The sequence below is a fragment of the Littorina saxatilis genome, linkage group LG12 (genome assembly GCF_037325665.1).
Source record: "Littorina saxatilis isolate snail1 linkage group LG12, US_GU_Lsax_2.0, whole genome shotgun sequence".
Classification (NCBI taxonomy): domain Eukaryota; kingdom Metazoa; phylum Mollusca; class Gastropoda; order Littorinimorpha; family Littorinidae; genus Littorina; species Littorina saxatilis.
In genome coordinates this window covers 75835984-75848002 of record NC_090256.1, presented here as the reverse complement: position 1 = coordinate 75848002, position 12019 = coordinate 75835984, and the positions used below count along the sequence as shown (strand labels likewise).

The following is a 12019-nucleotide window of genomic DNA, read 5'->3' as shown; positions in this document are numbered from 1 at the left end:
ATTTAGCTCAACCGGTTCCTGAGGTTGCGATCAGAAAACCGACTGAAAACAAGGTTTTCGCTTCCGTGACCTGATCACTAATGCTACACCCGGTATTGCATAGGTGAAAATTTCCCTTCCGGAAGTTCCTGAAGCAAGAAATGATTTTCTGATGGTTTTCCAGATTATCCTGATTTTCAAATAATTCAGGGTGCCAAAATCATAGGGCAAAACTTGAGTTAAAAAAATCCACAGAGCTACCTGGTATCCTGGCAGATGTTCCTGATTTTGAAGACTGCATACATGTATAATCTTTCATCTCAAGTATTGGGACGAACGCGAGAAAATGGAGAATCAGCTTTCCGTCAGGCTGCGGCCGCCAATATGCTTGAACATTAGACTATGTTTAGTGTGAGGCCATATACGAGTCCAGTTGTACTCTTAAGACAACGGGTGAAATGTAAATAAAGTTCAATATGCGAAGCTAGGGAAAACAGGATTATGTCAAGGCTTAGGAACTCACCGTCGCATTTCGTGAAAGTATAAACGAGAGTGCACATTGTGAGTTGTTGTCTGGAGCATGGCGTACCAGACAGACATGGCGGTGTCCCTAGGAGAGTGCACATTGTGAGTTGTTGTCTGGAGCATGGCGTACCAGACATACATGGCGGTGTCCCTAGGAGAGTGCACATTGTGAGTTGTCTGGAGCATGGCGTACCAGACATACATGGCGGTGTCCCTAGGAGAGTGCACATTGTGAGTTGTCTGGAGCATGGCGTACCAGACATACATGGCGGTGTCCCTAGGAGAGTGCACATTGTGAGTTGTCTGGAGCATGGCGTACCAGACAGACATGGCGGTGTCCCTTGGAGAGTGCACATTGTGAGTTGTTGTCTGGAGCATGGCGTACCAGACAGACATGGCGGTGTCCCTGGGAGAGTGCCAGATGTAGGTCAGCAAATGTCAGCTTATTAAGCTGTAGAAATGTGAATAAGTCCCTGAAGACGATCTATCCGCACTGTCAGACAGGGACCCGGCACTGAAGTGAAAGTGCAGACAGTAATTAGTACACACTACCCGCGCACAAGCGCGCGCGTTTCATCTCAGATTTTCAGTCTTGCTTCTCTGTTCAAATGCTGCGTAATATGAACCGAATAAAGTGTTGGTGGTTGAATGAGTGTCCATGAAGATGTTACCGTGTCCTTGGTCTGTAAGCACAGGTTTCATACTAAATATTTACTGTTTTCTTCCTTTTGAAGTGCGAATAACGGTATTTGTGTTTAAATGTTATACCCATGCACAGAGGTTTGACACTTTTAACTGCCGCGATCCAGTTAAGGGTTAAATGCGTTTGACGCTTATCACAACAGGCTATTTGTATTTGACGTCAGCACTTTCTAATCAGCCGTGTAAGAGCCTTTACGTCAGCGTGGTTTGGAGTTTTCCCCCTTTTTTCCCACTTTTATCCCGAAAAGCAGCTGTCTTCAGATGCCAGACACCGTCTTCCCCCCTTATCCTAAAGATTCACGTCTTGTTCCCTAGATTTAAGTCCTGCCACAGCCCCGAATAGCAGCAGGGTTGGAGGGAACTGAGAGACAACGACGCCAGAACTTCTGAGAGCGGAGAGAGAAGAGTTGAGCTCGGGCCATAGAGAGCAGATGGTGTATTGATCTGTGTGCAGGGTTGCCATGCAGACCTGGCTTTTTTCTTCAACGAGTCTCTATCCATTCTTGCCGCCTAAATTCTGTCGCATTGTCCGGGGAGTCGCGAGGGACGTCCTCTATCTTCTCAAGCCATTACCCTAATATGGCCGCCGTCCGCCACCCCGCCAAAAAAACGGAATAAACCTGCCATCTAGCGGCGTCGACAGATGAGGCAGGGGGAAGTAACTCACCCTTTTTCTCCCTGGTCAGCGATGGCAATCATTCACGGGGAAGTAACTCGCTGTATTTTCTCTTTCTCTGGCGATGACCCTTCATCATTCAGCGTAAGAAAGCGAGGCGGGTCTCTTTTTCTTTCAGCGAGGCTACGTCCGACGGGAGAAGAAGCTCTTGAGGTCTATCTCTGACGCCACATTGGGCACTGGGAGTAACTCAAACTCCAGTTTTAACTTTCCCCCCCCGATACACGCCGTGAAGGAACGTCGGAGAACTGTCACAGATCAGAGACTGTATTTACGACAGCTGTCAGAGAAGAAAAAGAGAGAAGAGGAAAGCATTTTTTCTGAAGCAAAGTCAGCAAGGGAGCTTGAGAAACTTTGTCTGATTAAACGCTTGTTTGACCAGTCATGTTTTAGCACGTATAAAATGTGATGACGTCGTGAATTCTCAGCCATTTTTTTAGACAATTACATCTCATGGGTCAGAGACGGTGGTGGGTGTAAGAGTGGGTGGTGTGGTTGTAAGAGTGGGCGGTGTGGGTGTAAGAGTGGGTGGTGTGGGTGTAAGAGTGGTGGGTGTAAGAGTGGGTGGTGTGATTGTGGTTGTAAGAGTGGGTGTGGTGGGTGTGGGTGTAAGAGTGGGTGGTGTGGATGTGGTTGTAAGAGTGGGTGGTGTGATTGTGGGTGTAAGAGTGGGTGGTGTGATAGTGGTTGTGGTTGTAAGAGTGGGTGGTGTGGGTGTAAGAGTGGGTGTAAGAGTGGGTGGTGTGATTGTGGGTGTGGTTGTAAGAGTGGGTGGTGTGGTGGTGGATGTGGTTGTAAGAGTGGGTGGTGTGGTGGTGGATGTGGTTGCAAGAGTGGGTGGTGTGATTGTGGGTGGTGTGGGTGTGGTTGTAAGGGTGGGTGGTGTGGGTGTAAGAGTGGGTGGTGTGGATGTGGGTGTAAGAGTGGTGGTGTGGGTGTAAGAGTGGGTGGTGTGATTGTGGGTGTGGGTGGTGTGATTGTGGATGTGGTTGTAAGAGTGGGTGGTGTGATTGTGGATGTGGTTGTAAGAGTGGGTGGTGTGATTATGGGTGTAAGAGTGGGTGGTGTGGTTGTAAGAGTGGGTGGTGTGGGTGTAAGAGTGGGTGGATGTGGGTGTAAGAGTGGGTGGTGTGGTTGTAAGGGTGGGTGGTGTGATTGTGGTTGTGGGTGTAAGAGTGGGTGGTGTGATTGTGGTTGTGGGTGTAAGAGTGGGTGGTGTGATTGTGGTTGTGGGTGTAAGAGTGGGTGGTGTGATTGTGGTTGTAAGAGTGGGTGGTGTGATTGTGGTTGTGGGTGTAAGAGTGGGTGGTGTGATTGTGGGTGTGGTTGTAAGGGTGGGTGGTGTGATTGTGGTTGTGGGTGTAAGAGTGGGTGGTGTGGGTGTGGGTGTAAGAGTGGGTGGTGTGGGTGTGGGTGTAAGAGTGGGTGGTGTAATTGAGGGTGCGGGTGTAAGAGTGGGTGGTGTGATTGTGGGTGTGGGTGTAAGAGTGGGTGGTGTGATTGTGGATGAGTGCGTAGCATGGTGTCTGAGTGGTGGTGATGTGCGGTGCCCTGTCTTGCATAAATAAAAGTACTTGCAACCGTCAGTCGTCAGTGACAGTGCTAAACGTTACCACAAAGCAAGCCAAGTAGCTCCCTCGTTCCATCTACGTTCGTTACGTTACCTCGTGACGGCACAAACCCTGACGTAAATTTGAAACGACGTGAAGACAGTGCTTAAACTTACGGGGGCAGGGACTAATTGTAGCTACTCGAAAATAATGGCAAATGACTTCTTGGCTTTCCCTGAGGGATGACTTCATGTCTCGCGCACAAAAGTAAGTCTAAAAGGGGAGACAGTGCGCGCATTAAGCGTCTGACGGCGGTTTGGGGGAAATTACGGCGTGAGGGCCGGAGAGAGCAAAAAAGAACTATCTGGACGCTTTTTGGGAATAACACCACGTCCGTCACAGAAAGTAAGGGTAAGAGCGGGAAGAAATGCGTAAGTATCGAGGTTTGGACAGCAAAGTATAAACTAGGAAGGGAGAGAATCAATATTGCCAATTACGCTTGTCTCCCTTGCCGATGACTTACACGGCGAAGACGGTAATGTCCCTTGGCCGAAAAGGACTGGCCTGCAATGCAATTCATTACCGCCAATACACGGTGCTGGGGGTCGTTATTCTTTCCCTCCCCAGTCGTTCGTTATTGGGGGGGAGCGGGGGAAATCGTCGCCACTTGCGAAGCGGGGGAGCAGTTATTGGCGGCGATGCGTCATCCGCTTTCCTCCCCCTTTATGGCGGCTGTCTGCTGGAACTGCTCCCGCCAAGACCGGGCTCCGGGACGTCTCCGTCTGAAGGTGCTGATCATTGGTCTGTGGCTAGCGTCTTCTTTTGCAACATTGTCACTCTCCATCTCACATCCACCCTACAAAATGAAAACTTCTGTGCGGTTTCTTTTTTAGGTTGCCAAGCACATTAAAAACTTGACAGATGGAGAAGGGGGGGGGGGGGGGTGGAGAGAGAGAGAGAGAGAGGGGGTAGGGGGAGGCGAGAGTGGCAACTAATCTCTGATCGCACGACTGTAAAGAAAATTAAAATCTATCGTTCATGGCGCTTTCTTGTGGTGGGATGGAGCCAGAACAGACAGAGAATTAAAGGGGTGTGGGAGTGCTCATGTTTGATCGCATGAAAGCATAGGAAATTAAAACACATCGTTTTTCACCGCACTCTCTGGAAGGGGCTTTGTGCGGGGCTGGGGGTTTATGGTAGGGAGGAGGTGTAGTGAGGGAATGTTGGACCAAGGCGGAAGACGGGCGCAGTGGCGTGGTGGTAAGACGTCGGCCTCCTAATCGGGAGGTCGTGAGTTCGAATCCCGGTCGCTGTCGCCTGGTGGATTAAGAGTGGAGATTTTTCCGATCTCCCAGGTTAACTTATGTGCAGACCTGCTAGTGACTTAACCCCCTTCGTGTGTACACTCAAGCACAAGACCAAGTGCGCACGGAAAAGATCCTGTAATCCATGTCGGAGTTCGATGGGTTATGGAAACACGAAAATACCCAGCATCCCTACTCAACGAAAGCGGAGCGAGCTGACTATGCTCTCAGAGTATTGTGTGGGGAACCCAAATGGGCAAACGAGCTCACACGTAACCAGACAATTCTGGAACGCTGAAGAAGAAGAAGGACCAAGTTGGAGAAAATTGAGATTCAACATTCACAGGGAGGCGGACAGCTATGATCTGAAACTGGAGAAAATTAGAATCCATCGTAGAATCCATCGTTCACAGCACTTTCTGGAAGGGGTTTGATGTTGGTTATTTTGTTTTTGTTTGTTGTTTTGACGGAGGGAGATGTAAGGGAATGTTGGACGCTAATGTCTGATCACACCAAGTTGGAGAAAATTGAGATTCAACATTCACAGCTCTTTCAGTGGAGGGAGACAGAAATCCAGTGAATAAGGTAGAGGGAGGTGGAAAGCTATACACAGTAATCACACAAAAGTGTAGACAATTGAAATCCATCATTCACAGCACTTTTTAAAGGTGCTTCGGTGGGGGTTTCAGGGGGAGGGGGTGGGGGGGGGGGATGAGGGAATGTTCGACCTAAATCTCTTATCACATCAAAGTGGAGAAAATTGAGATTTAACATTCACAGCTCTTGTAGTAGAGGGAGAGAGATACATATAAGGTAGAGAGGGAGGTGAAAAGCTATACACAGTAATCACACAAAAGTGTAGAAAATTGAAATCCATCATTCACAGCACTTTTTAAAGGTGCTTCGGTGGGGGTTTCAGGGGGAGGGGGGGGTGAGGGAATGTTCGACCTAAATCTCTTATCACATTACAGTGGAGAAAATTGAGATTCAACATTCACGGCACTTTCTGGGGAGGAAGAGGGGGTAGAGAAGGGGGGAGGGGGGGGGAGAGGGAGGACAGCTATAATCTGGGATCAAACGAAAGTGGACAAATCAAAAGCCATCGTTTCCAAGCACTTTTTATGGGGAGAGTGGGTGGGGAAGGGAATGATGGAAGCTAATCTCTTATCACACGAACGTGCAGAAAATGAAAAGCCATCGTTCAAGGCATTGTTTGACCTTCGACCCCCCCACACCCAACGGCCCAGTTTAATTCCAGCTGCGTCACTTGCGAAGATGAAGTCGATGAAACATTCATTGCCTTTAGGCGGCAACATCTCTCCCACCAAGTCAGAATAATTAAGTTATTTATGCCGTCAATAATTAATGGATATCAGCTATTCGTCGAAGGCAGAAATTGCTCATTGCATAACAAATTCGACACAACTGTCGAATCGACTGCACATCTTCGGACCCATATGTTTAAAAAAATTGAAAAAATTAAAAAAAGGACGAACGGTGGAATGGAAATCCAGTGAATCCGGTTCGACATGGTGTATATGGTTTCCTCGAGCTAAAAGTCGCATGTTTCTTCAAGTGATTAACAGTCTACGAACATTAAACATGCTATAAAACTGTCAAGTACGTGTGGGTGTGGGTGTGTGTGCGTGCGTGTGTGTGTGCGTGCGTGCGTGTGTGTGCATGCGTACGTGCGTGTGTGTGTGTGTGTTTGCCCTCCTCATGGTACACTTGTGTATGTTTGTCTGTCAGTTCATCTTTCTTGCTTTCTGTCTTACGGAATGTCTTAGAATGCTCTATCCCAAACAAAACGAATTTAATTAGACCAATGAAATTACTCTGAGTATGTTTATAGAGGATCCATAAGGTTGACCTATTCGTGACAATTACAATTGCACTGTGGGGAAAGTGAATGCACAGGGAAATGTCCCAAACACGTTGTTTCAGAACACCATTCACTGTTAAAATATGTGTATAATGAAAAACAAACAGTAGTGGAAGACCGGACTCGGAAACTTTCCAGTCCCTTCACGAAGAATGCCTGGAAGATATTTATTTAATGTTTTATTTTCGCTCCGCATTTCTCTTTTTACATTTAGTCAAGTTTTGACTAAATGTTTTAACGTAGAGGGGGGAATCGAGACGAGGGTGTGGTGTATGTGTGTGTGTGTGTAGAGCGATTCAGAGAAAACTACTGGACCGATCTTCATGAAACTTGACATGAGAGATCCTGAGTATGATATCTCCAGACGTTATTTTCATTTTTTTGATAAATGTCTTTGATGACGTCATATCCGGCTTTTCGTGAAAGTTGAGGCGGCACTGTCACGCTCTCATTTTTCAACCAAATTGGTTGAAATTTTGGTCAAGTAATCTTCGACGAAGCCCAGACTTTGGTATTGCATTTCAGCTTGAAGGCTTAAAAATTAATCAATGAGTTTGCTCATTAAAGTTGTCATTAAAATCGATTTTTCGCAAACAGATTTAAAATTGATTGCATCGTATTCTTCATCACATTCTGAATCTAAAAATATAATACATATGTCATGTTTACTCTTAAAATGTGATCACAATTAACGAAAATAGATTAACTAATCTTACGATTAAAATTTAAGAAATCGATCAAAAAATTATTTCATCTTATTCTTTATCATTTTCTGATTCCAAAAACATATAGATATGATAGGTTGTACTCAAAACAAGCTCAGAAAGTTAACAAGAATACAGAAAAGCGCGCTTTCCTGCTTAGCACAATACGCTACCGCGCTAATCTGGCGTGTCAATATCACTACGTTTTGCACGTGGGAGGTGAGCGATTTCCTTCACGCGGGGATTGACGAAGCTGTATTGTCTTAGTGAAAAAATACAGTGCGTTCAGTTTCATCCCGTGAGTTCGACAGCTTGACTAAATGTAGTAATTTCGCCTTACGCGACTTGTTTCTTCTTCTTTGCTGCATTGAAAACACGTCCACTGATGTTTTCACTGCACGAGAAGATAATAATAATAATAATAATAATAAAGTGTATTTATATTGCGCCTATCCCTTACAAAAAACAAAAATATTTGGCTCTAAGCGCATTACAACATGTGAAGGACTTGGTACAATCAAGTCTGACAAGTACAACAGCACAATATACAGTCGGTCTCTTAGGTAAAAGCAGCTTCGACAGTTAAACACTTCTACTAAAAGATCCTCTAACAATTTACAAACATAGTTAAAGAACATCGAGTTAATAGGAATTAAAAAAAAAAAAAAGGTTCTTATAATAAAACTATCTAGCGAACGACGAAGAAGAAGAAGAATAAAACTATCAATGTCAATGTATAACAAGTCATTCAACGTAAATGGCCAAAGAACAACAATAAAACAATGGTGATAAAACAGTTATACTCAATGGCTAATAACGAGGCAGAGTTAAATAGTATCGACACAAGATTAAAACAAAACATATTTCTGGAGACGAATTAACAACAATAAAGCAATGGTGATAAAACAGTTTTACTCAATGGCTAATAGCGAGGCAGAATTAAATAGTATCGACACAAGATTTAAACTAAACATATTCCTGGAGACGCATTTAATAATTATACATGTATCAAATAATCAATGTACAAAATACAGCCCTCGCAAGCAACCCGCCCCGATACAAATAACAAAGGAAAGACAACTTTTTCGATTGAAAAGTCTGGGGCGAGATAAGACGTGGTGTTCTCTGTGGTGATAACCTTTTCAACGGTGGATACAGTGTGTTTGTTTTGCCGAACCGGTTTTGTGACACAAGAGATGGTATTAGTGTGTGTGCGTGTGTGTGTATGTGTGTGTCTGTGTGTGCGTGTGTGTGCGTATGTGCGCGTGTGTGGGTGGTTGTGTGTGTGTTTGTGCAGACCTGTTTACACCACGCATTGAGCGTAGTAAACTACGAATTTGAATAATATACTACGCAACTACGCAAGTCTGTCGTTTTCTACGCAAACGGTATTTAAAAAAAAATTTTAAAAAATAAAAAAAAAATTTCTTTTTTTTTCTTTTTTGTCTTTACACCTGTTCCTTGTCCCGTTGTGCTCTCACACCGCCCCGTCCCTGCACGCAAACGGTATTGTTTCGGCTACGCATATCACAATCCGTAATTTTCTTCATCTCCCTTGACCGATCCATTTTCCAATCCATGTTTTCGGCCAGCAGTCGTTTGCTGCGTGCAGCGCGTAAAGCGCCCACGGGCGTTGCGTTGTAGCTTGTTAATGCCGAATAGGCTTCTCCAAGCAAATGCCGGGCACAACTGAAAGCGTTACTGCCAAACCATGCGGGCGTTTCGACACAATGGCTGAACGCAGAGCACACGAAAGTGAAGATGAGAACTGTGAAGAAAATGACTCCGAAAGGCCACCGACCAAAAAGAAAAAGACGAGCAATGCGCCGAACCAAGTCTTTCTGCCAAAATATCATCAGGACTACCCATGCCTTGTCTTCGCGGAAAGGAAAACATCATGCTCATTGCACTGTCTGCAATTCCCATTTTTCCATGTCAATCAATACATGTGGTAAAAAGTAGCAATCATTGTTCTTGTTGTTGTGATAGGTCGACGAGAAATTCTACACATTCAATTGCAAAACTACACATTTGCTTCATTTTGCTCCCAGAAAATACACATGCAATGTTTTAGGGGTAAACAGGTCTGGTTTGTGCGTGCGTATATGTGCGTGTGTGGGTGGTTGTGTGTGTGTTTGTGTGAGACAGAGACAGAGAGAGAGAGAGAGAGAGATCATACAAATGACAGGCGGAGACACAGGCAAAACCTTTCTTGTTGTGTACAAAAGATGCTCTGGCCTTCACCATATAAGCTCCCTTCTACTTTTCTAGCTCAAAGATCAGCACTCTCTTCAACACTCCTCCACCCTTTCCTTCAACTGACCTTCTTTCCCGTTCCCATCAACCTCTAACGAGAACGTGGTACGTGATTTCACAAAGAAGAGGCGGCACGGACACAGTCCTCTGGCATTTGGCCCTGTCTGACATTGCTTTCGATTTCTGGGCCATGGCTTCGACGCTGCAATCAAGCGCAGAGAAACCAAACACCCGGCTCAAAGTGTTTCGTGACCGAAGCTGATTTGACAGAACGGGGACAATACGAAGACAATAAGGGGAGCTAGCTCCGCATGAGAAGGCTTCCGGACCGGAAGTTGCGTCGGGGCTTGTTCTATTTCCATCTCGCAAAGTCTCGTCAGAACGGTTAAATGGTCAAAAAAGACACAAACCGTTCAAATGTGGGGTCGTTGATGTTTTGCGCTACATACATCACAGACCACGGATGGTGAGGCTGACATTAGTCAATAGGTGCATCTGTTTCACGTTTTCCTACATCACAGAAAAACAATTGCCTGAAGAATGTTTGGCTGTCAAACTAAACTGCCCTTGTTTTCGCATACAATTCTTCATTCCCTATCTAGAGATCCTCCGCATTTTCTGCGCGCGTTTTTTTTTATCAGCATCTTTGTGACATTAAAAGTTGCAACATCTAAAGAAGTTGCGTTTTTGACAGTCTGCTGTCGGCAGTTGAGAACCATTTCTGGCCTGTTGACGGTCTCTGATGCCGGGTCCATTTCGTCCTACATCCTGATTTATCTCCCTTCCCGACTTCTCTCCCTGGCCTCTTTTGCCTCTGCATCCAGGGAATAATGGCTGTATTGACATTTGACATCCTGCATTTGCCCGTAGCTCACACGCCAGATTACGGTAAAGACCCGTCTTACTGCATTTCCAACATTCCACAGACTTGGGGGGGGGGGGGGGGGGCAGTTTGTGATTTTTTTTCTAGAATTTCAAACGGAATGAGGCAGAGCGATGCATTAAGAGCGATTACTTCCCTTTGGTTATTTGATATTTTTTTTCTAGTTTTTTTTAAAACTTTTTGTATTGCTTTCTCTCCGTTTCTTTTCGTGGTCTGAGTCTTGACTTCAGTGTGCATCCGCGATGCAGTGTGTGTTCAGAATGTATTAATTTTTGGCAACTAGTACGTCAGAATTGCTCATAGTGTATGTTTTCAAGCTCGATAAGTCGGTTGGTTTGCGAAGTCACCGAGTCTGTTTTGTCCCATTCGGTACCGAAGAACGTTGCGTATTAGACTGCCTTGGCAAAATGGACTTTATTATACCGCTTGTCAAGAAACATATGCTTTTATCTTTTAACTGAATTTCGAATCTTTAAACAGTAATATTTGTCTTGTCACATCGCTGTGTATCGTGTTAGGCCAAAAAAAAAATAGGTGTGGTTACGGTAACATAGCCAAAAAAAATAGGGTAGGTAGGTAGGCAATCACTTTTTTTTTTTTTTAACTTTTTTTTCTAATGTGTACAAATTAAACCTACTTGACAGGGAAATAAGTGTGCGACTCGGGCGCTTTCGCTTTCATTGCGTTTTTTGCACTCGGTTTTTTTTTGTTTTTTTTTTTGTTTTGACAAATGTAATAAAAAGTTATAGGACCGGCCCCTAAAATTAGGGTAGGTCGGGTTACCGTAACCACACCTATTTTTTTTTTAGGCCTTAGCAAGCAAGAGAACACGGACTTTTGTTTCATTCTTTGTTTCATTCTTTGTATCATTCTTTGTAGCATTCTTTGTTTCATTCTTTGTAGCATTCTTTGTAGCATTCTTTGTATCATTCTTTGTAGCATTCTTTGTAGCATTCTTTGTAGCATTCTTTGTAGCATTCTTTGTAGCATTCTTTGTAGCATTCTTTGTAGCATTCTTTGTAGCATTCTTTGTATCATTCTTTGTAGCATTCTTTGTAGCATTCTTTGTATTATTCTTTGTAGCATTCTTTGTATCATTCTTTGTAGCATTCTTTGTATCATTCTTTGTAGCATTCTTTGTATCATTCTTTGTATTATTCTTTGTAGCATTCTTTGTAGCATTCTTTGTATTATTCTTTGTATTATTCTTTGTATCATTCTTTGTAGCATTCTTTGTAGCATTCTTTGTAGCATTCTTTGTAGCATTCTTTGTAGCATTCTTTGTATCATTCTTTGTATCATTCTTTGTAGCATTCTTTGTAGCATTCTTTGTAGCATTCTTTGTAGCATTCTTTGTAGCATTCTTTGTAGCATTCTTTGTAGCATTCTTTGTAGCATTCTTTGTAGCATTCTTTGTAGCATTCTTGGTATCATTCTTTGTTTCATTCTTTGTATCATTCTTTGTATTATTCTTTCCTTCTTGTTTTTGTATTGCCGCCTTTCTCATGTTTCAATCACATAGTTCTGTTCCTCCGCCTCACCACCGTGCAGCTATTCA

At 44.1% G+C, this 12019-nt stretch overlaps 3 protein-coding genes across 3 annotated transcripts in view; 1 reads left to right on the top strand and 2 right to left on the bottom strand.

Annotated features, from left to right (window-relative positions):
- The window catches only part of LOC138982790 (failed axon connections homolog), a 170556-nt gene that overhangs the window by 75685 nt on the left and 82852 nt on the right, over window positions 1–12019 (bottom strand). The window lies entirely within an intron of this gene.
- LOC138983202 (uncharacterized) lies at window positions 2334–4012 on the bottom strand. Its single transcript, XM_070356614.1, has 2 exons — window positions 3956–4012; window positions 2334–3437 (listed from the first exon to the last, which is right to left on the bottom strand). Exons 1-2 carry the CDS (start codon window positions 4010–4012, stop codon window positions 2334–2336), a joined length of 1161 nt encoding a protein of 386 aa, XP_070212715.1.
- The window catches only part of LOC138983201 (sodium- and chloride-dependent neutral and basic amino acid transporter B(0+)-like), a 73354-nt gene continuing 65465 nt past the window's right edge, over window positions 4131–12019 (top strand). The window contains exon 1 of the mRNA XM_070356612.1: window positions 4131–4233. Coding sequence (XP_070212713.1) covers window positions 4131–4233 — 103 coding nt within the window. The remainder of the gene's footprint in view (window positions 4234–12019) is intronic.

Excerpts from the sequence above, each read along its gene's own strand:
- LOC138983202 (XM_070356614.1), bottom strand. The coding sequence starts at position 4,012 with ATGAATTGCATTGCAGGCCAGTCCTTTTCGGCCAAGGGACATTACCGT. Across the intron at positions 3,438-3,955 it reads GACATTACCGTCTTCGCCGT|ACAGGGCACCGCACATCACC; the intron begins GTAAGTCATCGG and ends TATTTATGCAAG.